Genomic DNA, 24,718 nt, shown 5'->3' on the forward strand with positions numbered 1-24,718 from the left:
TCCTCACTTTCTGCCATCAGAGTGGTATCATCTGCATATTGGAGGTTGTTGATATTTCTTCTGGCAATCTTAATTCCAGCTTGGTATTCTTCCAGTACGACCTTTCGTATGATGTATTCTGCATATAAGTTAAATAAGCAGGGGGACAATATACAGTCTTGTCGTTTTCCTTTCCCAATTTTGAACCAATCAGTTGTTCCATATACTGTTCTAATTGTTGCTTCCTGTCCCACGTATAGGTTTCTCAGGAGGTAGATAAGGTGGTCAGGAACTCCCATTTCTTTAAGCACTTCCCATAGTTTGGTATGGTCCACACAGTCAAAAGCTTTGTGCATAGTCAATGAAGCAGAAGTAGATGTTTTTCTGGAACTCTCTGGCTTTCTCCGTTATCCAGCGCATGTTAGCAATTTGGTCTCGAGTTCCTCTGCCCCTTCGAAATCCAGCTTCTACTTCTGGGAGTTCTCGGTTCACATACTGCTGAAGCCTACCTTGTAGGATTTTGAGCATATCCTTGCTAGCGTGTGAAATGAGTGCAATTGTACGGCAGTTGGAGCATTCTTTGGCACTTCCCTTCTTTGGGATTGGGTTGTAGACTGATCTTTTCCAGTCCTCTGGCCACTGTTGAGTTTTCCAAACTTGCTGGCATATTGAATGTAGCTCCTTTACAGTGTCATCTTTTAAGATTTTAAATAGTTCAACTGGAATGCCATCACCTCCACTGGCCTTGTTGTTAGACAAGCTTTTTAAGGCCCACTTGACTTCACTCTCCAGAATGTCTGGCTCAAGGTCAACAACCGCACTATCTGGGTTATCCGGGATATCCAAATCTTTCTTGTATATTATTGCCACCTCTTCTTGATGTCTTCTGCTTCTGTTGGGTCCCTACCATTTTTCTCCTTTATCATGTTCATTTTTGCACAAAATGTTCCTTTAATATCTCCGATATTCCTGAACAGATCTCTAGTTTTTCCTTTTCTATTATTTTCTTCTATTTCTTTGCATTGTTCATTTAAGAAGGCCCTCTTGTCTCTCGTTGCTATTCTTTGGAAGTCTGCATTCCATTTTCTGTAACTTTCTGTATCTCCCTTGCATTTTGTTTCCCTTCTCTTCTCTGCTATTTGTAAGGCCTCGTTGGACAGCCACTTTGCTTTCTTGCAGTTCCTTTTCTTTGGGATGGTTTTTGTTGCTGCCTCCTGTACAGTGTTACAAGACTCTATCCCAAGTTCTTCAGGCACTCTGTCCACCAAATCTACTTCCTTAAATCTGTTCTTCACTTCCACTATGTATTCATAAGGGATTTGGTTTTGATTATACCTGACTAGCCCAGTGGTTTTTCCTACTCTCTTCAGTTTAAGCTTGAAATTTGCTATGAGAAGCTGATGATCAGAAGCACAATCGGCCAAAGGTCTTGTTTTTGCTGACTGTATAGAGCTTCTCCATCTTTGGCTGCGGAGAATATACGGTAATCAATTTGATTTCCATCAGCAATCCATGAAGGGGAACACTCTCTATACTTGTGAGAAATCCTAGGATCCACGTTGGTATACCATATAACAGTTGGGGCAAAATCTTGAGCTTAAAATCTTGAATAACAGCTGGTATAAATTGTCTGCATTCAATGCAGTAAAGAAAAAAAAAGCTAGATAGCTTTCTACGTGTTCTGGACTACTTGGATTATGGACCCACTTGACTCAACTTTTTTGGCAGTCCAGGGTATCTGCAATATGATCCAATCAGGCCGAGGGTTTCTGCAAAGATGACCATAATATTGTTTTGTTAATATTTAAGGAGTGGTTTCACCAATTCCTATCCCCTCCATGAATCTCCATGCCTGAGTGTGGATTCGAACTCCGGTCTCGCCCATCTGCTACTCCCTCCTGGGTTGGTTTAGCTTTGTATAGCCTTGCTATAATCTTTGCTTTGAGAAAGAAAGATTTTTGATTCCTTCCTGCAAGCTGATTTATTGTACAGACTAGAGGTGGGAAAGCCAGAATCAGCTGCTTGCGGAGCGGGAAAAGGGATTCGTATGGAAAAGGCCGACGATATTAGGGCATTCCAGGCAAGGACGCCGCCGAAGACCCTGAACGGAGAAGTCTTGAGCTCTGACGTATGGTGCCGGCGCTTCAGAGAATTCGATTGCCAGGAGGCTGTAGGGCCCCGAGAAGTCTGCAGCCGCCTCCATCATCTTTGCCGTGAATGGCTGAAGCCGGAGCCACACACGAAGGCTCAGATTCTGGACCTGGTGGTCCTGGAGCAGTTCCTGGCCATCCTTCCCCCGGAGATGTCCAGCTGGGTGAGGGAATGTGGAGCGGAGACCAGTTCCCAGGCGGTGGCCCTGGCCGAAGGCTTCCTCCTGAGCCAGGCGGAGGAGAAAAAGCAGGTGAGATGTACGATTCGTCCTAGGAATGCCATGCCCAGTTCAGAAAAACAGTTTCCTTGTGGCCACTGTGACAAACCCAGACCTACTGGGATCTGCCACACAGTTACACTAAGCTGCCACCAACCATTCCCTGTAAGAAGTCACACAGACCAGGGATGGATTTTTAAACAATAAAAAGAATAAGGTTTATTTAAATACAAACAGGGTAAATAAAACAATCAGGTGAATAAATAAAGTAACGTGGCTTACTTTCACTCATACAAGCATACAGTTTGGGTTCACACAGAACCTTAACTTAAAGCACAGACCCTGAACCTATCAGTTCTGGCTAACCAACAGACACCTGAACCTATCAGGTTGGTACTCTGACACACAGTAGTACCCTGTCTGACACACAGACTCCCACAACAGCTTCTTCTTCCCAGCTGCTGCTTCGTCACAACCCAGTGTCTCTCAGCATCTTCCTTAGTGTGTGTTCCCTCACCACACAGGCATCACATATTTATACAGTACAGCCCCTCCTCCTGATGTCCCGCCTTCCACTCCCCATAGGATGGAACTTTCCCTCCAAACCCATGACAGACAGGTAGCATCAGTGCTGTATGTAACACCTCCCCTCTTTATAAGTTGTTTTGTAGGGGGAAAGCTAACGTGCTTTTCACCAAAAAACAACCTGGGTAAAATACACAACAACAGTTATACATTCAATACCATATAATACTTACTTAAACTTACATTCTAAGTTAACCATAGCAATTATGCATTTAAACATTTACCATATACATTACATCAATTTACCTTTATTCATACAAACCAAATTCAAAACCAGGTACATGTAACTTTTTTGTCAACATTATATACACATAGTCCATGTTCTTTCGCCGTCTTCAATCTTCAGGTCTTCTTGATAAGGCGTCAGCAACACAGTTCACTGACCCTCTGACCACCTTCACTTCAAAGTCATAGTCCTGTAGGTTTAAAGCCCACCTCATAAGTTTGCTATTGTGGGTTTTCATTGTCTTTAACCATTGCAGTGGTGAATGGTCAGTGCACAGAACAAAATGTCTTCCCCAGATGTAAGGCTTGGCCTTCTGGATCGCGTAGACTATGGCCAAACACTCCTTCTCCACGGTTGCCAAATGTCTCTCACCTTTTTGAAGTTTCCTACTCAGGTAGGACACTGGATGCTGGTCACCATTCTCATCCTCCTGGCACAGAACTGCTCCTACCCCGCTGTTAGACGCATCGGTGTAGATGATGAACTCCCGGTCAAAGTCTGGAGCACGCAGGACAGGATAGTTGATTAACGCCTCCTTCAACCTCTGGAACGCCGCCTCACAGTCGCTGGTCCACGGGATGCGGTCATCAGCCGTCTTCCTCGTCAGATCGGTCAGCGGAGCCGCAATCTCGCTAAACCTCGGGATGAACTTTCTGTAGTAGCCCACCAACCCAAGAAATGATTTGACTTTTTTCTTGGTGTTGGGTCTAGGCCAATCACGAACAGCTTCTATTTTGGCCTCCAGGGGTTTTATCATTCCTCCCCCCACCATGTGACCCAAGTATTTTATTTCTGGGCTACCCAGCTGACACTTGCTGGCCTTTACTGTTAGCCCTGCTGCACTTAACCTCTGCAGCACTAACTCCAGGTGTATCAGGTGATCTTCCCAGGTATTACTGAAGATCCCTATGTCGTCAATGTAGGCCACTGTAAAGTCACTGAGCCCTGCCAAGGTCTGGTCCATCAGCCTTTGGAATGTGGCTGGTGCATTTCTGAGACCAAAGCTCAGGACTCGAAACTCATAGAGACCAAAAGGGCTGCAAAAAGCAGTCTTTTCTTGATCCCTGGGATCAATTCTTAATTGCCAATATCCCTTTACCAGGTCCAATGATGAGATGAACCGACAACCCCCTATGGTTTCAATCAGGTTGTCTAGCCTGGGCATTGGGTAGGCATCAGGAGTGGTTACACGGTTTAATTTCCTGTAATCGACACAAAACCTAATGCTCCCATCAGGCTTGTCCACAAGGACTATCGGAGAGGACCAAGGGCTAGAAGAGGGGACGATTATGTTCTCCCTCAGCATCTCGTCCAGCTCCTTCCGCACCTTGTCCCTATAGGGTCCCGTTACTCGGTATGGGGAAACTGCCTGCGGGGGTGCATCCCCTGTGTGGATCCGATGCATCACTCCCTTCACTATCCCCGGCTTGTTGGAAAACACCTGTTGATATTTACTAAGCAGCATTTTTAGCTCTTGCTGCTGGTCTTGGGTGAGTGCAGGACTGATCTTTACCTCCTCTGGGTTGTATTTTACTTCCCCTCTACCCTCCCAGAAGGGTAATTCAGCTTCCTCACTCTCAGCTGCTTTTATCGCGAATAAAACCCTCTGTTCCCCTCTGTAGTAGGGTTTTAGGGCATTCACATGAACCACCCTCCTTGCTTGGTTCTCCTCCTGCTCTATCAGGTAGTTCAGGTCTGACATCTTGGAAATGACCCTATATGGTCCTGCCCATTTGAGCTGCAGTTTGTTCTCTCTGCAGGGCCTAAGCCAAAGCACTTCCTCCCCTGGGTCAAAGTGCCTCTCTCTAGCTTTGTGGTCATACCATGTTTTCTGTCTGACCTTCTGAGCTTGCAGGTTTTCTGCTGCCAGCTCTAGATTTCTCCTTAGGTCATTCATCAAGGTGTCTATGTAAGTCACAACGTCTTGTGGGTCATCCTGGGTGATCTGCTCCCAATTTTGTTTGATCAAATCAAGGGGCCCTTTCACCCCTAAGTGTGCAGCAAACATGTCAGAGTGACCCCTTTGTAAGATCATGGGGCGATACTTTTCAGGTACCACCAGCTGACTTCTGATCCCATCTCCCCCTTTTGAGATATTCCTCAGGGTCTCTCTATATAAAATCCCCTTTTCCTCCAGAAATCCCACAGGGGTTTCAGGTGTTAGCTGGGCGTCAGTCACCTGTTCAAAACACTTTTGGAGAGTGGCGTCTGCCTTTTGCTCCTGTCCAAATCTGCTGTCTGTGGTTAAGGTTTCCACCACAGCTTCTGAACTCCCCTCTGCTTCCGTCTCTGGCTCATCATTACCCCCCTGAACTGTCCCTGTGGTGGCTTGTGAGCGTGTAATCACTAGCACCCTTTTCACATGTTCAGCCAGGTCATTTCCCACGAGCACGGCTGCTGGCAGAGTCGATGAAATCGCTAGCCGCCAATCTCCCCTCCAGCCTTGAAAGTTGACAGGTACCTCTGCTACTGGTAGAGAGATTACCTGCCCCTCAATCCCTGCCACCTTCATGCTCTCATTTGGGATTATAAACTCCCTAGGAATAATATCTGGATGGCACAGGGTTACCTGGGAACAAGTGTCCCGCAGCCCCCTATACTGACGGTCAAGTATTCCTACGTCCACCCCGGCTGTCTCAAACAACTGAGAATCTGTTTTTATCAGCAAGCAGCGCTTTACCTCTATAAGAGGACCATTTTCCTCAGCCTGATCAGCAGAGGTAGCTGTTCCAGACTGAGTAGCCATAGCAACAGGCTCCCTCAGTGACACGGAGTCTTGCTCTTTCTGGACACAGAACACAGCTTTTGGCTTGGTTCCACTAGACTCCTGGGGCACCATTCATTTTAGCTGCTTTAATTTCTCACACTCTGAGATTAGATGACCCTTTCCCTGACAGAAATAACATTTTCTGGTGTATTTTGATTCTCTCTCATCTTGTTTTGGTTTTCCCTCCAAAATCTGAGTTCTTAGTTTCAGGTCTGAGGGCTTCCCTTCACCATGGGCCCCTCCCCCTTGCTGGCTTTTCCCTGGTCCCTGAGAGTACTTGCTGTAGGTTTCTTTGGGTTTACCTACAGATTTCCCCTCACCCCAGGGCTTTCTTATTTGGGAAATAAAATCCGCGATCTCTGCGGCTGCTGCCACAGATTTCGGTTTCCTTTCCCTCACCTGGAATTTCAATTCCCCATGCAGGACTGAATAGAACTGTTCCAGGGCTATCAAGTCTTTAAGCTGTTCATAGGTCTCTGTTCCCTCCTGCGATAGCCATTTCTCAAGCAGCCTCACCAATTGGGCCCCCACTTGGGTAAAAGTCTGCTCTGGCTTCTTGGTTAGGGACCTGAATCTTTGTCTCAGCTGCTCTGCATTTATCCCATGTCTGGCAAACACCAGTTTTTTAAACTCTGCAAAATCTTTCATCAGTTCCTCAGGCATCTCGGCATAAACCTCAGCCAGGCTACCACTGATTAAAGATCGCATGATGGTCATCTTCTCAGTTTCCCTCACTGAGAAGTCCACAAACGCTCTTTCCACTAAGGAAAAGAACACCTCAGGACAATCTCCCTTGTGGTACACAGGGAATTTCTTCAGGTCAGCTTTAGACAGTTGGCCTCCCTCAGAATCCCTATTATTATTATTGTTCTGGTTCATCAGTTCCAGTTTTTTTAATTCAAACGCCATTTTCTCTCTCTCCAATGCCAATTCAAATTGTCTCTGTCTCTCTCTTTCCCTTTCCTCTCTTTCCCTTTCCTCCATTTCAAATTGCCTCATCCTCAGTTCATGCTGTTGGGCTATGAGCAATTTTCTAAGTTCTGGGTTCTGCTCTCCTGTGCTGTCACCTTGCACTGAGCCAAATTCATCCTCAGAACCTTGGTCAATCTGGGGGTCTTTCACTTCACTCATGTCTGCTACTTGGCTTCGAGTCAAGGGCATAATCCCCCCTCAGAACAGGCTGCTTTAAAAAGTCAAGCCTCAAAATAAAACGACCACTTTTTTCCTTCTTGCCTCAGAACCAGCTCTCCCTAGAGATTGCTGCTGTTCTTCAGCACTAACTTGCAACAGTATCGAGTCAGAGCCTACCCCCCTCTGCTGGGCCTCTCAGCTGGCAAGCTAGCTCACTGTTACTACGCAGTTTTGCCTCAGCTTTTCCCGCCAAAACTAGGCTGCCTCAGAGCACCTTAATCTAAGTCTCCCCAGTTGGCACGTTCTTCTACTAGCGCACCTCCCCGTGAGGTACACCTAGAAGATTACCTACGCGCCTCAGACTGTCCCTGACTAGACCCCCCTTGCTCTGGGCACACTTGCCAAGGCTTTGCTGGACCACTGGACAACTGGACCAGTCGTATCCCACACGCTGGACACCAATCAATGTGACAAACCCAGACCTACTGGGATCTGCCACACAGTTACACTAAGCTGCCACCAACCATTCCCTGTAAGAAGTCACACAGACCAGGGATGGATTTTTAAACAATAAAAAGAATAAGGTTTATTTAAATACAAACAGGGTAAATAAAACAATCAGGTGAATAAATAAAGTAACGTGGCTTACTTTCACTCATACAAGCATACAGTTTGGGTTCACACAGAACCTTAACTTAAAGCACAGACCCTGAACCTATCAGTTCTGGCTAACCAACAGACACCTGAACCTATCAGGTTGGTACTCTGACACACAGTAGTACCCTGTCTGACACACAGACTCCCACAACAGCTTCTTCTTCCCAGCTGCTGCTTCGTCACAACCCAGTGTCTCTCAGCATCTTCCTTAGTGTGTGTTCCCTCACCACACAGGCATCACATATTTATACAGTACAGCCCCTCCTCCTGATGTCCCGCCTTCCACTCCCCATAGGATGGAACTTTCCCTCCAAACCCATGACAGACAGGTAGCATCAGTGCTGTATGTAACAGCCACAAATCCCATCAGCCCCTAGCCGGTGACCCTGGCTGGTGGTTGGTGGGTTCTAGGGGTTTGTTTATCTTTTCCAAGGGCTGTGAAGGCTCAACATCTCCCATAAATCGGCCCCTGGCCGTGCTTACAAGGGGATATTGGGATTTGTAGTCCTCCTCCTCTTTTTAAAAAGCTCTCATTCCAAGGGGCTTAGAATGGCCAGCTTTTCTGCTAAATCAGCCTGGAGGTCGTTATCCTAAAGATCTGATTTCCCAGCGAGTTGAATTTGCACTAGCCACTTTTTCTGCTAAGTTTTCACGAAGGAAGGCATAACCCCAAAACTTTGCCTTCTCTTGTTCCGTTTCTTCTCCAATCCTCTGTCTACCTGCCGGAGCAGTCGGAAGTGGCTAAGAATACCTCCAGGACAGAAGGAGATCTGTCAGATGCTAAACAGAAGCTGCTCTTTTGGAATGACCAGCTAGAGGAGGGTGAAGGTGATACTTCACTGGGTAAGGATTGCTTCTGTTTCGTCGGTGTTCTGTGCCTTCAAGTCAGAACCCGTGTATAAGGACGCAAATAGGGCTTTCCAGGTAAGTGAGATATCTAAGGAGTGGTTTTACCGGTTCCACACCCTCAGCAAGTTTCCATGCCTGAACGAGAATTCGAATGCAGGACTCTGGAGTCACAGTCTGTCCCTCTCTTAATCACACTACACTGGGTATCACTGAATATCTCTAAAACCTATAGGCTTTAGAGAAAGGGGCAAAAGCGTATAGGTGGAAAAGGTGCAGAAGAGAGCGACTCAGATGATGACTGAGCTGGGGCACCTCCCTGAGGAGGAAAGGCTACAGCGTGTGGGGCTCTTGATTCTAGAGGAAAGGCGCCTGAGGGGGGAACGTGATGGAGAGGTATCAAATTCTGCAGAGGGCGGATAAAGTGGATAGAGGGAAGCTCTTTTCCCTCTCAGGCAATACCAGAACCAGGGGACCTCCACTCCAGTGAAGTGTTGGGAGAGTGAGGACAGACAAAAGAAAATATTTATTGACCCAGAGGGTGGTTAGTCCGTGGAACTCCTTGCCACCAGATGGGGTGATGGCATCTGGCCTATATGCCTTGAAAAGGGATTTGGACAGTTTCCTGGAGGAAAACTCCATTGCAGGTGACAAGCCATGACGTCGATGTTGGGAACACCTCCACCCTTCTCTCCTCCTTCTTAGGCTCCTCCCCTTTTCCTCCTATCTCTAGCCCTTCTCCTGTAGTCTTTTCTACACCACTGTTACTGTCCTCCTTGTTAGACGTGGGAGGGGACGGCTCACTCTCCCTTTTCCTCGGTCTTTTTGTCTTCCAGCTCACAGCAGAATAGTGACAAGTTCTTCAAATCGTGCACCGCTTTCTCATTCCCTGGCCCTGAAGATATTAATAGCTCTCTCTGAGACATTTTTTTAGGAGAAAGAACAAAAAACATTTCAGTACCGGCAGGCATGAACAGATCAACAGAAAGACAACATGCAACACAAAAGGCTTCCAACAGTCAAAAGAGAGGGAACTAGAATGCTCAGCAGAGAGGCGGGGCTGTCTTTGAATGTTGAGATGGGAAGGAATGATTGGTTAGTGCTGGATAAATTGACGGGCACCCAAGCCCAGAAAAGTCCCTCTCAGCCAAACAAGCGACAGGCATCATGCGAGGTTGCAAAAACTCCCAACAGAGCTCCAGTTTTAGGGGTCTGGAGGAGGCTGGGTTCAGAAATGGTCTTGGGGTTTCACGTACAGGCTGTACTATGCATATACCTGATATAAAAAATAAAATATATTCTCCCACAAACTTTGCCCCCTTTGCAGGTGGTGAAGCTGTGCCAGGAACGTCTACAACTAGATCATCTGCTGTGGAGAATGGAATCGGAGTGGCTTTTGAGGTCAGGAAAGATGAAATCAAGGATGAAGTCGCCCATGGCTTGAAAGTGTCTGCCTCTTTCCCTTTGACTTTTTGCATCCGTAACCTGTGGGAAACCCACCTGCAAACCGGGAGGGCAAGCCAGTCCTTCTGAGTCATAATAATAACCTTTGAGCTGCAGAGCTGGAAAGGGACCCTAGAGATCATCCAGTCCAGCCCCTGTCAAGCTGGCACAGTGGGGGAATTGAACTCCCAACCTCTGGCTCCACAGGCAGGGATCTAAACCACAGAGCTATCCAGCAGTTCTTATTTTAGTTGCCAGGGACGAGCAGATAAAAGCAAGGTGGTTAGGATCCCAGAGGTAGCAGGAGAGTCATTGCGGTCAATAGGCTCTGTCAAAAGAGACCAGTGAATATTATTCATGATAAACATACAGCTACACATATTTAAATTTTTTAAAATATATTCTGTAGGCTTCCAAGAGGCATGGTATGGCATTATTAGTACTGTGTATTTTAGTTGTTGCGAGTCACCTTGGAACTCCTAAGGGGGGAGAAAGGTAGCATGTAAATAAATCAAACAAAAAACAAATATTATTTTTATTGATTACAATTATTACCTTGCCCTTCTCCCAAAAAAGGACCCAGTATAATATGAAACACAATATTAAAAATCAGAAAACAGTAAATGAGAATAAAGAGGCCCCACCTTGCTCCTGGTCATGGTGTAGAGAATGAGGAATACATGTATTGTCTGACAGTTCCCGACCATTAGATCCAGGCAGTGGCCAGTAATTTTGGACCTGGGTAGCCTCCGTTGTTGAACAAATAACTAATTAAACAGTTAGGCCCAGAAATAACGTTTGGCAAGTAGGTGGTCAAGGAGACAAAAATGAAAATCTGATTTATTTAATGTTTTTTTCCCCACCTGCTGCTTTTCTGTCCGAGAACACCCAGAATAGGGTTTTGGCCCTAAAGCGCTGACCCCTTCTGTTGGCTAATGTGATCCGCCTCTTACTTGCGCTGTTTATGGCCTTCATAAGTAAAATATGTTCATTTTTTTAAAAAAAGAAGAAGCACACACTGGAAACGCCCTGGAAAATCTTTTTGTGGGATCCTGCAAGGCAAAAACCAGTCTCCATATATTAATGATTTCCTACCATCCGTGGAAGAACCATTTTAGCATCGAAAGGGGAAAAAAGTATTTTCTTCTCTTTTAGAATCCAGTAATCTTGGAAGAGGTGACTGTGTGTTTTACCGAGGAGGAGTGGGCGTTGCTGAATCCGGACCAAAGAGCATTGCATGAGGAAGTAATGGCGGAGATTCATGCAAATGTAGCCTCTTTAGGTAAAGATCCCATTTATCCTTTTGTTAAGAGAAAATATTTAAGTGAGAATGTTTATTATTTACGAGATGATTCTCCCTGGGTTTGAACAGCCAGCATTCTGTTTTTGTAATCTAGAAGAAGTTAGGGAACTTTTTAGAGGAAAGTGGTTACCCTTGTTATAAAAACATTTAATCATCATCTTAGGAGTGAAAAGCTGATACAGTGGCGTTCCGGATTAATTGTCACTATGCAAAAACATCGCTAAACGCATCGAAAAACCCCATAGGAACGCGTTAAACTTAGTTTAATGCGTTCCTATGGGGCCCAAACTCACCGTTCAGCGAAGTTCCTCCATAGCGCCGACATTTTCGCGCCCTCGGTAAGCGAAGGCAGGGCGTGAAAACACTAGTGGCGGCCATTTTGGGCACTCGCCGGCCATTTTGGAACCGCCGATCAGCTGTTGTAAAAACATTGCAATGCGAAGATCGGTAAGGGGAATGCTTACCGATCATCGCAATGCGAGTTTTTCCCTATCTAAACATCGCTTTTGCGATCGCAAAAGCGACATCGCTATGCGGATTCATCGTTAAATGGTGAACTCGTTAAGCGAGGCACCACTGTACTGTCCTACTTTGGGCACATCATGAGAAGGCAGGATTCTTTGGAAAATGCTATAATGCTGAGAAAGGTGGAAAATAGCAGGAAAACAGGAAATACATGATGGATTGACTCCCTAAAGGAAGCCACAGGCTTGAGTTTGCGGGACCTAAGCCAGAAAAGTTGAGAACACGGCATTTTGGAGATCACATAAGCTAGAGATAACTTGATGAAATATAAGAACAGTCTCACTAAACAGTAACTGTGATAAAGCAATGCATTAAAACGGCAATCTTGGCCAGAGATCCCAGGATAGGATAGGCTAAAATGAGGCCCTATGCCAAGAGTGGGAATTTAGGAGAAATATACCCTAACAGGATTTTCCTGCTAACTCCTGGTGGGGGTTAAGCTAAGAAATGAATTCAGCTCTGAAAGCTTTCAAGCTTTTAGAAAAGTCAGCTCAAAGAGGGCTGGTGATGCTAAAATAAAATCCACTAATAGTTATAGGATTTAGTTAACAGGATGGTGCAGAGTTACATCTCCTGTAACTTCCTAGGTCATCATGGGAGGGTGACTCTTTGTGACCCCATGGACCAGAGAACGCCCGGCCCTCCTGTCTTCCACTGCCTCCTGGAGTTTGATCAAATTCATGTTGGTGGCTTCGAGGACACTGTCCAACCATCTCGTCCTCTGTCTTCCCCTTCTCCTCTTGCCTTCACACTTTCCCAGCATCAAGGTCTTTTCCAGGGAGTCTTTTCTTCTCATGAGATGGCCGAAGTATCGGAGCCTCAGCTTCAGGATCTGTCCTTCCAGTCAGCACTCAGGGTTGATTTCACCAATATCTCTGTGCAATCATATGCACACAGACGTTGGCAGGGATAAGGTTGGGCGGGGTGTTGCTCAGATGTTATTTAGTAACACCTCCCATACTCCATGTGTGACACGACTGTGAAAATCAGACAGAAGTGCGAATTTCCTGACCTTTTGTGTCACGGGCCAATTTGGGTTCTGTTCTTTGCTTTTGCTGGTTAAAGATGTTTCTTCAACGGAGCTGTTTTCTTTAGGTTGTGGCTCTGCCCCTGGGCGTCAGGATCTGACCGACTAAATTTGGCTCACCTGGGACACAAGGCCTAAGCTGGAATTCTCAGTGGCTTGGTGTAGCCTCGTTGTGTCCATGGTTTCTGTTCGGAAAGGAAACTGACACAGCACTAGGTGAGAACTTCCTTTCTGAACAGGAAGCTAGGCAGAGCTTGGTCTATGCTGACCCATGAAGCCTTCTAGCTTAGCCTTTTCTCCCAGGCGAGCCAAAATTACAGTGTCTGTAATGTGGGAATTCCCACAGTGGAGAATGATGGGATTTGTAGTCCACAAAATCCAAACGGCTCATCCCTAATTGTAATCAGGTCTTTGTGATCCCAGTCTCACATGCTGTGTCACACCAACTGGCGGTTAATGCCATTCAGAATTTGTTCCAGATGTGCGCCATCCTGTATTTGTTTTCACCTGCCACATTTAGTTGTCTGTGTGTCAGCAGTTTCGAATCAGCACATTTTGTCTGCTGATTAGAGCTTCCCTTTCTGACTCACCTCATTGCCATGATTTCAACAGGAGATCAGAGAAGACAGGAGTATGAGGAGGAACCCTGTAGAGGGCCAGTGAAAGAACTTCACTCTCAAAGCAGAAAACAACAACGAAGCGAAGCAAGAGAGGAGCCAAAGAGGAGGGAAGAGTCCTCTGATCCAGAGGCTGGGGATGTGCCCACTGTCCCAGTCCAAGCAGAAAGAAACCAAGCAAAGGAAAATATTAAATGCCTAGAGTGTGGGAAGACCTACAGCCAGAAATCTCACTTGAAGCGTCATCTGTGGGTCCACACAGGGGAGAAGCCCTTCAAGTGTTCATACTGCTCCAAGGCCTTTTGTGATAAAGCCCGTCTTAAGGAGCACATGACCATTCACACAGGGGAGAAACCCTACAAATGTTTGGAGTGCGGGAAGAGATTCAACGTGAAGAGAAACCTTGCTTGTCATCAGCGGACCCACACGGGAGAGAAACCGTATAAATGTAATGTGTGTGGGAAGTGTTTCACTCACAGTAATGGCCTCGTTTATCATAAAAGGTTCCACAATGGAGTGAAGCCGTATGAATGTCCACAGTGTAGCAAGTGTTTCTCCTGGAGCGGGCACCTGAAAAGGCATTTGATGTTGCACGCTGAAGAGAAACCCTATAAATGCCTGGAGTGTGGAAAGAGCTTCAGATGGAGGACACACCTCACTTCCCACCAACGAATCCACACTGGCGAGAAGCCGTATGAATGCCCACAGTGTAACAAGTGTTTCTCCTGGAGCGGGGACCTGAAAAGGCATTTGATGTTGCACGCTGAAGATAAACCCTATAAATGCCTGGAGTGTGGAAAGAGCTTCAGACGGAGGACACACCTCACTTCCCACCAACGAATCCACACTGGGGAGAAGCCGTATGAATGCCCACAGTGTAGCAAGTGTTTCTCCGGGAGCGGGAACCTAAAAAGGCATTTGATGTTGCACGCTGAAGAGAAACCCTATAAATGCCTGGAGTGTGAAAAGAGCTTCAGATGGAGGATAAACCTCACTTCCCACCAACGAATCCATAATGGGGAGAAGCCATTTAAATGCCTGAAATGTGAAAAGAGCTTCAGACAGAGGACACACCTCACTTCCCACCAACGAATCCACACGGGAGACAAACCGTATAAATGTTTTGAGTGTGGAAAAAGTTTCTCTCGGAGCTCCCACCTGTCTTCACATCAGAAAACTCACACAGGAGACAAGCCGTATAAATGTTTTGAATGTGGAAAAAGTTTCTTTCAGAGCTTCAACCTGTCTTCACATCAGAAAACTCACACAGGTGACAAGCCGTATAAATGTTTTGAATGTGGAAAAAGTTTCTCTCGGAGCTCCAACCTGTCTTCACATCAGAAAACTCACACGGGAGACAAACCGTGTAAATGCTTTTAGTGCAGATTCAGCTGCTTCCAGAGTAAGAGCCAGAGTAATAAAGCCATTCCTCATAGTCTGGATCTTGGTGAGGGCAATTCAGAAAGAACCACTATGTGAAGTTGGTGTGTTTGTCAATTAATAAATCTTTTAAATACATTTCATTAATTTGTTGTGATTCTGTCTTTTTGAGTTGCCATCGTTAACTCACTGTGACAAGCTCAAGGAAATTAAAATAGAATATATCTATCAACAACAAATCTATTTCATATCAGCGTTGTACATTTGACAAATATATCATCCAAGGGAAGGAATGTTACCTTTTTCTTTTCTTGCGTTAAGGTGTTCAGCTCAGTGGAGATTGATCCCCCACTGTGCCTTCCTGACAGGCTGGACTCGATCCATAGGGTCCTTTCCAACGCTCCAGTTCTGACATAATGGTGATGATATGTGACGTGATTTTTCTAGAACATTTTGAACCGCTATAGAGTCCTGCCCCTTTGACAGGGGAATTATTATCTAGTCATCAGACCTCACGAGCTGGAATTGATCTAATTTTATTTATTCATTTAAAATATTTTTATCCCACCTTCTCCTTTAAAAGGACCCAAGGTATCTTGTATCATTAAAAGACAACATTTGAAGGTTTTTAAAAAAGTGTACAAAGAATAAAAAGGATCGAAGAAATGGTAAAAGCTGTGGGAATGTATGCCATAGTTAAACATATAAAGGTATTTCTTGTCATGTTAATATCCATGTTGTATGAACCATGTTGATCTCCTCATGTGATGTAATATGGTGTGTTACTGAGCAGAGCGTCCTTTTTTGTTTAGGCATCCTTCAGTCTCGAAAGACTATGGTAACGTGCTCTGTATGGAGGACTTGGAGCAGCGTCTAGTGTGGCTGAGGAGGCCGATTCGAGAGTGACAGTCTCTTCCACACTGAAGACAAATCCAATTTGTCCCCTGTCCAGCTCCCTGGTTTTGCTGCTTTTGTGACTTCCTCTTTGCCTCAGCCTGCTGGGCAAGGGTCTCTTCAAATTGGGAGAGGCCGTGATGCAATGCCTGCCTCCAGGCTGAATGCTCAGATGTCAGGGTTTCCCATCTGTTGAGGTCCATTCCTAAGGCCTTCAGATCTCACTTGCAGATATCCTTGTATCGCAGCTGTGGTCTCCCTCTGGGGCGGTTTCCCTGCACTAATTCTCCATACAGGAGATCCTTTGGAATCCGACCATCAGTCATTCTCACGACGTGCCCAAGCCAACGTAGACGTCGCTGTTTCAGTAATGTGTTCATGCTGAAAATTCCAGCTCGTTCTAGGACTACTCTGTTTGGAACTTTGTCCTGCCAGGTGATACCAAAAATCCGTCGGAGACAACGCATATGGAAGGTGTTTGGCTTCCTCTCCTGCCGTGCACAAATGGTCCAGGACTCACTACAGTACAGGAGTGTACTTAGGACACAGGCTCTATAGACCTGGATCTTCGTATGTGTCGTCAGCTTCTTATTGAGCCATACTCTCTTTGTGAGTCTAGAGAACATGGTAGCTGCTTTGCCAATGCGTTTGTCCAGCTCAACATCCAGAGACAGGGTGTCAGAGATGGTTGAGCCAAGGTACACAAAGTCATGAACAACCTCCAATTCTTGTGTGGAGATGGTAATAGAGGGAGGTGAGTCCACACCCTGGCCCATGACTTGTGTTTTCTTCAGGCTTATTGTTAGTCCAAAGTCTTGACAGGCCTTGCTGAATCGATTTATGAGTTGTTGGAGGTCTTCAGCAGAGTGGGCAACAATGGCTGCATCATCTGCGAAGAGGAAGTCCCGCATGCATTTCAGTTGGACTTTGGTCTTCGCTCTCAGTCTAGAGAGATTAAAGAGCTTTCCGTCTGATCTAGTCCGGAGCTAGACACCCTCGGTTGCAGTTCCAAAGGCATGCTTCAGCATGACAGCAAAAAAGATCCCAAAAAGTGTTGGTGCAAGGACACAGCCCTGTTTCACTCCGCTTCGGATGTCAAAGGGGTCTGATGCTGAGCCGTCAAAAACTACAGTGCTTTTCATTCCCTCATGGAAGGATCTGATGATGTTAAGGAGACGGGGTGGACATCCAATCTTGGGAAGTATTTTAAAAAGGCCATCCCTGCTAACCAAGTCAAATGCTTTTGTAAGGTCTATGAAGGCCACTAAGAGTGGCTGTTGTTGTTCCCTGCATTTCTCCTGCAGCTGTCGGAGGGAGAATACCATGTCAGTGGTGGATCTATTAGCTCGGAATCCACACTGTGATTCTGGATAGACTCTGTCTGCAAGAACCTGGAGCCTCTTCAGCACAACACGGGCAAGCAGCTTCCCTACAATGCTAAGAAGAGAGATGCCACGGTAGTTATTGCAGTCACCCCTGTCGCCTTTGTTCTTGTACAATGTGATGTTTGCGTCCTTCATGTCCTGTGGGACTCCACCTTCCCTCCAGCAGAGACAAAAGACTTCATAGAGTTCAGTGGTGATGATCTCCTTACAGCACTTCAGCACTTCAGCAGGGATGTTATCCTTTCCAGGTGCCTTGCCGGAGGCGAGGGAATCCAAGGCCACTTTTATTTCTGCTAAGGTTGGTTCACTGTCCAGCTCTTCCAAGACAGGCAGGCACTCGATGTTATTTAATGCTTCTTCGGTTACTACATTCTCTCTGGAATATAGCTCGGAGTAGTGCTGTACCCAGCGTTCCATCTGCTGTGCTCGGTCCTGGATGGGCACACCTGTAGCAGACTTCAAGGGAGCAGATTTCTTCTGCATTGGACCTAAGGCCTGCTTGATACTGTCATACATTCCTTTGATGTTACCTGTGTCCGCTGCTATCTGTATCTGGGAGCAGAGCTGGAGCCAATAATCATTGGAGCATCTCCTGGCAGCCTGTTGGACTTGGCTACGAGCAGCTCGAAGAGCTTGCAAGTTGTACTCACTAGGACAGGTTTTGTATGCTGCTAGAGCTCTTCTCTTATCCTCAATGGCTGGCATTAGCTCCTCTGAATGGGCTTCGAACCAGTCAGCCATCTTTTTGGTCTTCTTGCCAAAGGTGGACAAGGCGGTGTTATAGATAGCATTCTTGAAGTGTTCCCATCGTTTAGGTGCATTTACATTAGCCGGATAGGGACGTGGTGGCGCTGCGGGCTAAACCGCAGAAGCGTGTGCTGCAGGGTCAGAAGACCAAGCAGTCGTAAGATCGAATCCACGTGACAGAGTGAGCACCTGTCGCTTGTCCCAGCTCTGCCAACCTAGCGGTTCGAAAGCATGGAAATGCAAGTAGATAAATAGGGACCACCTCGGTGGGAAGGTAACAGCGTTCCGTGTCTAAGTTGCACTGGCCATGTGACCACGGAAGATTGTCTTCGGACAAACGCTGGCTTTATGGCTTGGAAACGGGGATGAGCACCGCTCCCTAGAGTCGAACACGACTGGACAAAAATTGTCAAGGGGAACCTTTACCTTTACCTTTACATTAGCCGGACCTGGGAGGGCTTCCTCGAGTGCTTGGGCGAATTCCTTCACTTTTCTTTGATCACGAGTCTTGCTGATGTCAATACGTGGTCTTCCTTCCTTTTTCGTGTGATATACTCTCTTTGTTCGTAGTTTTACTCTACTACACACCAGGGAGTGATCAGTATCACAATCAGCACTCTGGTAACTGCGTGTGATCGTAATACTAGGGAGGCTAGAACGTCTAGTGAGGATCAGATCAAGCTGATGCCAATGCTTGGATCTTGGATGTCTCCAGGAAACTCTGTGTTGCAGCTTCGTATTAAAGAATGTGTTGCTGACACAGAGACCATAATAACAGCAAAACTCCAGCAAGCGTTGGCCATTTTCATTCATCTTTCCAATGCCAAAACGGCCTAGACAAGTGGGCCAAGAATTATGATCAGCACCAACTCTAGCGTTAAAGTCTCCAAGAATGAACAGTGCCTCTCTTTCAGGGACTTTTTGGATAGTAGCTGCCAGATCGTCATAGAATTTGTCTTTCACTTCTGGAGTGGATGACAGTGTTGGTGCATATGCACTAATGAGGGTTACTGGTCCTGCTGTTGAGTGGAGCTGCAGGGACAGGATTCTTTCACTCCCCACAGTAGGTGGAACAATGCATCTCAGGAGAGTATTTCTGACTGCAAAGCCAACACCATATTCCCTGGTCTCATTCGATGGTTTTCCCTGCCAGAAAAATGAGAAGTTTTTTTCTTTGACAGATCCCGAGTCTGGCAATCTTGTCTCTTGCAGGGCAACAATGTCCATCTGTAGTCTACTTAATTCCATGTCAATGACAGCTGTCTTGCGCATATCGTCTATTTCTTGGAGGTCGTCAGGAAAGCCATAGTCAGGAAAGCCAGGGGTCATTGTCCGTACATTCCAGGTGCCCAGCTGAAGGGCAGAAGTTTTCTTGTGATTGTTGCATGGTGCACGGTTATCGATCTGCTTGTCGGGTTTGACCCTAAACCCCACGCACCCCGTGAAGTTAACAGACCGTGGCGAGGTAGCACCTTACTGGCTGGGGGCTGCCCAGCTTAAGGCAGGCGGTATCTACCTAGTGAGGTGCAATGACCTCTCCCACCGTCAGAAGTAGCCCCTGGCGTCCTGCTCTACGCCAATTGAGCAGAGACTTATAACCGGTAACTGCTATTTCCCGTGTTGTTTCGGCGCTGTATGCGAAGCTGGAGTGTCCTCTCCAGAGCACGAAGCCTGGGTAAAATAATATGGAGGACAGGCTGTTACCCAAGCAGCAAATCCCCCCCTCTCCACGTCGCTGAAGTAGTCCAGTGGAAAGGCAAGAGCCAGTACAACTGGTTCCAGTGACGTCGCAGGAGTTGGCAGAATGACACAAACTGCCTCCGGGACTCCAGCTCCGGATTTTGCCTCAAGGTTCTCTCCTGAAGCCCTTTCCATAAGTGGATATAGGCAGTGGAGGTTTAAATTCGGAGTTTTCCTTCTCCTAGATGGGCTGCCTTCCAGGGCTGACGAGCCCCACCTACCCAGCCTCCTCTCTAATAGTGTGGAAGTATGCAATGTTAGTTGGGTTTCCTATTTATCAAACTGGGGTAAAAATAGGATTTGAAAATTTCATACACCATTAGACATGCTCTCCTGAGTCCTATTGGCTCATGTAAACCTGACAGTTGATGTTATGTAACCGGTAAGAGAATAAAAGGAGGTGCCAGGCATCATTGGGGAAGCTGTTATCACAGAGAGCTGAGCTGTTTTCACAGAGAGCTGTTATCACTGAACCATTTGAACAGCAACTTCAGCCAATGATCCTGAGCACGCTTTGAAAAGATTAATTCGACTGCAGTCTCCTTATTTCAGAGGTTTCTCCCTCCGGAACCTTTCAGGGACCTCTCCCATCACCACAGGTTGTTGGAGCCGGATTCCAACAAGTGGTGCCCTGCGTGAGGCCTACTCCACTGTGTGAGGCCTACTTAACAGTGTGAGGCCTACTCCACTGTGTGAGGCCTACTTAACAGTGTGAGGCCTACTCCACTGTGTGAAGCCTACTTCACAGTGTGAGGCCTACTTCAGCGTGAGGCCTGCTTCTCAGCGTGAGGCTCCCAGAATCTAAGAAGACCAGTGGAAGGTCATTCCCTCACCCACGTCTGGCAAGGATTACAGCGCGCGCCTCGCATCTTTTTAGATCCCGGGTGAGTGTTCCAGTCAAGTAAGATACACACAATGGGCTCATCATTATCAAATTTGCATCAAAAACACGCAGCAGACCACCACTTCCTTCTTACAAGAAATGGACACACAGTAACCAAAAGCGAAGTGGAAAATTTGGTCAGAGCTATTGATGATGTATGTCCATGGGTCCCTGAAGGGGGAACCCTGAAATTAGAAGATCTGACAAAAATTGGCTGTAATTTTCAGGGCCATCCACGCGTTACTGCAAAAGTGATGTTCACCTGGTGTAAGGTTCGTGCATGTTTAAAAGGCCTTATGCCTAGCAATATTTTGTTTAATCAGCAACAAGAGGCGGACTGTAATGCAATGTCACTCCCTCAGTTGCTTCCTCCAGTGCCATGCTTACTATTTGCACTACTACCTCATTATGAGCCTCAAAAAGACCCACCACACAAGTCACCAACCTATCAGGAGGCCATGAATGTATCGGGAAACCAGCCACCAGAAATGAAGGCTGAAGCTGTTAGCAAGAAACCTGACTCTAAGAATGATGTACCTTTAGAAAACTTGGAGACATCTTATATATCCATTGCATGTGACTTAGTTAAAGAAACAAAGGACTCTGATGAATGTGCTTCACCAGCCTTTACAGATTACCCCAAGATGATGATCCCAGAATTTGTTTCACATCCTGTGCCCGAGTATACCGAACATACTGAGAAGGCATCACTGCCCTCTGGAAATAGTGACACAGTGAGGAGCCAGCCAGAATTTGGTTCTGGTGAGAAGGAGGAAGAAGCTGTGCAAGAGAAACCACTTGAAGCTACTGCCAAGATTGCACCAAAAGGAGTTCAGGAAGAGGTATCTCCTTCCCTTAGCAAGCCCTACTTGGAATCCTTCCAGCCTCCGTTGGAACCATCCAAAAACGAACCCACTTCTTGGTTTCTGGATGCAGAGGCTGCAGATCTGCCTAAGAAAGAGAAGATTCCTCAGCTGCAAATGGAGAATACTTATGCAGATGATGTCTCTGTTTCTACGGAGCTCAAAAAGGTGGATAAAATGGTGGTGTCCATAGAATCCTCTCCAGAGACTGAAGACCTCCCCACGGTCCCTTATCAAGCTGCTAAGGTGGTGGCAGGAGCTACAGAAAAAGTCACATTAGGGAACAGTAAAGTCAGAGAGCCTGGTAATAGTGTTGTCAAAGCTGAAGACAGACAGTCTCCTTACCAAGCTCTTGCCCAGATAGCAGATCTGTTCTACAAAGCTTGCACCAGATGTTGTCAGCTTTCTGGACTTGATATTCAATCTGTGTATTCTTCCTTCCCACAGGGCGACGTGGTGAGACTTTTGCAAACTTGTTCCACATTCCAGGTTGCTTTTGCTGATTTCATAGGGACTGTTCTCCCTATCCCACCAAAGGACAAAAGGCTAACATTTTTCTCTACTGTTTCTTACTCTTTAACCACTTGCTTTTTTCCCCAGCAGGAAAGCGCATGTTGTTTACCAATGGTTCTCCACAACAAAGAGTAGTTGTCTGGCAAGATCCTGAAGGGCATTGGATGTCTCGATTTACCAAGAGACAGACATCAGCTCAACGTTCTGAACTTGCTGCTGTTTTGGCATTTAACCTCTTTCGATATGAAGACTTCAACCTAGTAGTGGACACACAATATGTTTATCTTCGCCTCTTTCCCGATCCTGGTGGGCAGGTACTTCTCATGGAATTATTCCACCTATGGGTACTATGATGAATTATTATGACTTACATGCCTTAAACAACTGGACTATCAGTATGTTTAATGATATGATTACAGCTATAACTTTGCTAAAGAAAGAACAAAGTGAGATACGTGATTTTGTATTACAAACTCGTTACACTGTTGATATGTTGCTTGCCTCCGAAGGAGGAATCTGTGCTGTTGTTCATACTCATTGTTGCATGTTTATTTCTGATTATACACCAAATATTATTGCTACTATATCACATATGGAAGATTCTCTTAAGGTTAACCTCTGATTCCTTTGGATTCAGAAGCAATTGGCTTTTGGGATAGCCTATGGTCTTGGCTACCCAACCTTTCCTGGTTTCGTATCTCTGCCAGCGAAGAGAGTCGAAGACGATGGTTAGAGACTTTGCATAGAGAACTGAAAAACAATACAGATTTACTACACAAGTATCACAAAGGCTTCTTTTTCCGATGGGAAGTTCCTGTGCTGCAATCAGACTCGCAAAGCAGCTCCAGGATGCACAATATGGGGAAAACATTGTGTACAAAGGTGGCCTCCTGTATGTTTACCATTGTATGCTTAATTTTAATACTGATTGTTGGATGTGTGCTCATTCTCTGTATAATAGATATTGGCCTTTAGGCCCTTTCAGTTTTGTTAACACTTCGTTTTGGGCTAATGTATCTATCTTTAATGATAATGCTACTGCATCTTCTAAGCAAACCCCCCGTGCCATTTCATTAGTACCTAACTACCTATGGCCCAAAGCTCCTATTTGTATTGAATCATTTAATGGTTATGTGGATCTAGGTTCTTATCCCTTTTGTAATCTTTCCATCGCTATTCCCTATGGTGCCATAGACTGGATTAATGCCTCCTCGGGATATGGCGAGTATGCCTATTTACCTACTTGCCCTTGTCCTGACTCATCCTGTGTTTTCACTGGTGGGACCTGTAATATTTTGGGTAATTCCTGTACTAGTAAGGATCTCACCTGTATCCCTTATACTGGCTGGCCTGATAACGTAACTCGATATGGTGCCCATATGTCACTCCCATTTCAACAATATCTTCTGTTTCGGACCATGCAATATCAATGTACAGATATTCATTTAGGAAATGTCTCTGAAAATTACACGTTTGGTTTACCCCCAGGCATTTTCTTCATCTGTGGTCATGCCGCTTACAAGGTTCTCCCTGCTAATTGGAAAGGACGCTGTACTCTTGGAACATTAGGTCCCTATAATTTGTATATTGCTCAGCATCACAACGTAAAACATGCTAGAAACCCTCATATCTATAAACGTGCACTGAATAAAACTGCTGGTATTGTTGCATTAGATATTTTTGGATGGTTTGTACCAGGTCTCAATGGGCTTGCCACCAATGCTAAGCTAGAATTAATCTCCCAAGATATAGAGCTACTTGCTAATGCTTCTAAAATTGCCATCAAAGCCCTACAAACTGAAATAGACTCTTTAGCTAACGTTGTTGTACAACATCGCTTGGGCCTTGACATTTTGTTTCTTCACAATGGTGGCTTGTGTGCCTGGCTCAATACTTCTTGTTGCTTCTATATAAATAAATCTGGGGTTATTGAGAAATCTGTCCTTCGGTTGCAAGAAGTCATGGACGGTCTTAGGGACGACTCCTCTGACCTATCTTGGTGGGAGTCTCTATGGTCTTGGCTTCCAGGTTTTGGCTGGGTTCATTCTCTATTGATGTATGTTATCATTATTGCAATATTGGTTGTTGTTTGTTGTTTTGTGCAGTGCATTTCATCCTTTCTCACTATGTGTATACAGTGTTGCAAGAAATCATCCAAAACTGTCTCCGCAAAACAATTATATCAAGTTAGGTACCATGCTTTGTATTCTTATGATAATGACTTTTAAATCTGTTAGTGTTTACATTTGGCAACATTTTAAATAAACAAAAATGGAGGGAGGGAATGTATGCCATAGCTAAACATATAAAGGTATTTCTTGTCATGTTAATATCCATGTTGTATGAACCATGTTGATCTCCTCATGTGATGTAATATGGTGTGTTACTGAGCAGAGCGTCCTATTGGCTCATGTAAACCTGACAGTTGATGTTATGTAACCGGTAAGAGAATAAAAGGAGGTGCCAGGCATCATTGGGGAAGCTATTATCACAGAGAGCTGAGCTGTTTTCACAGAGAGCTGTTATCACTGAACCATTTGAACAGCAACTTCAGCCAATGATCCTGAGCACGCTTTGAAAAGATTAATTCGACTGCAGACTCCTTATTTCAGAGGTCTCTCCCTCCGGAACCTTTCAGGGACCTCTCCCATCACCACAGGTTGTTGGAGCCGGATTCCAACAAAAAGCAATATTAAAAACACGTTCAAAAGCAGAAAAGCATACCCATCCATTAAAAAACCCCGCTCAGGCAACCGATCACCAAGGGATAGCCTGCCTGAAGAGAAAGATCTTCACCTGCTTGTGTAAGGGAAGCAAAGATGGGGACAGTCTGGCCCCC

At 45.7% G+C, this 24,718-nt stretch overlaps 1 protein-coding gene across 1 annotated transcript in view; it reads left to right on the forward strand.

Moving 5' to 3' along the window:
- LOC144587171 (uncharacterized) overlaps window positions 1-24,718 on the forward strand; it is a 176,420-nt gene that overhangs the window by 15,960 nt on the left and 135,742 nt on the right. The window contains exon 6 of the mRNA XM_078386789.1: window positions 13,665-14,840. Within this exon, the coding sequence (XP_078242915.1) occupies window positions 13,665-14,840 (1,176 nt within the window). The remainder of the gene's footprint in view (window positions 1-13,664; window positions 14,841-24,718) is intronic.

This window comes from Pogona vitticeps, chromosome 2 (assembly GCF_051106095.1).
Source record: "Pogona vitticeps strain Pit_001003342236 chromosome 2, PviZW2.1, whole genome shotgun sequence".
In the NCBI taxonomy this organism is placed as follows: Eukaryota; Metazoa; Chordata; class Lepidosauria; order Squamata; family Agamidae; genus Pogona; species Pogona vitticeps.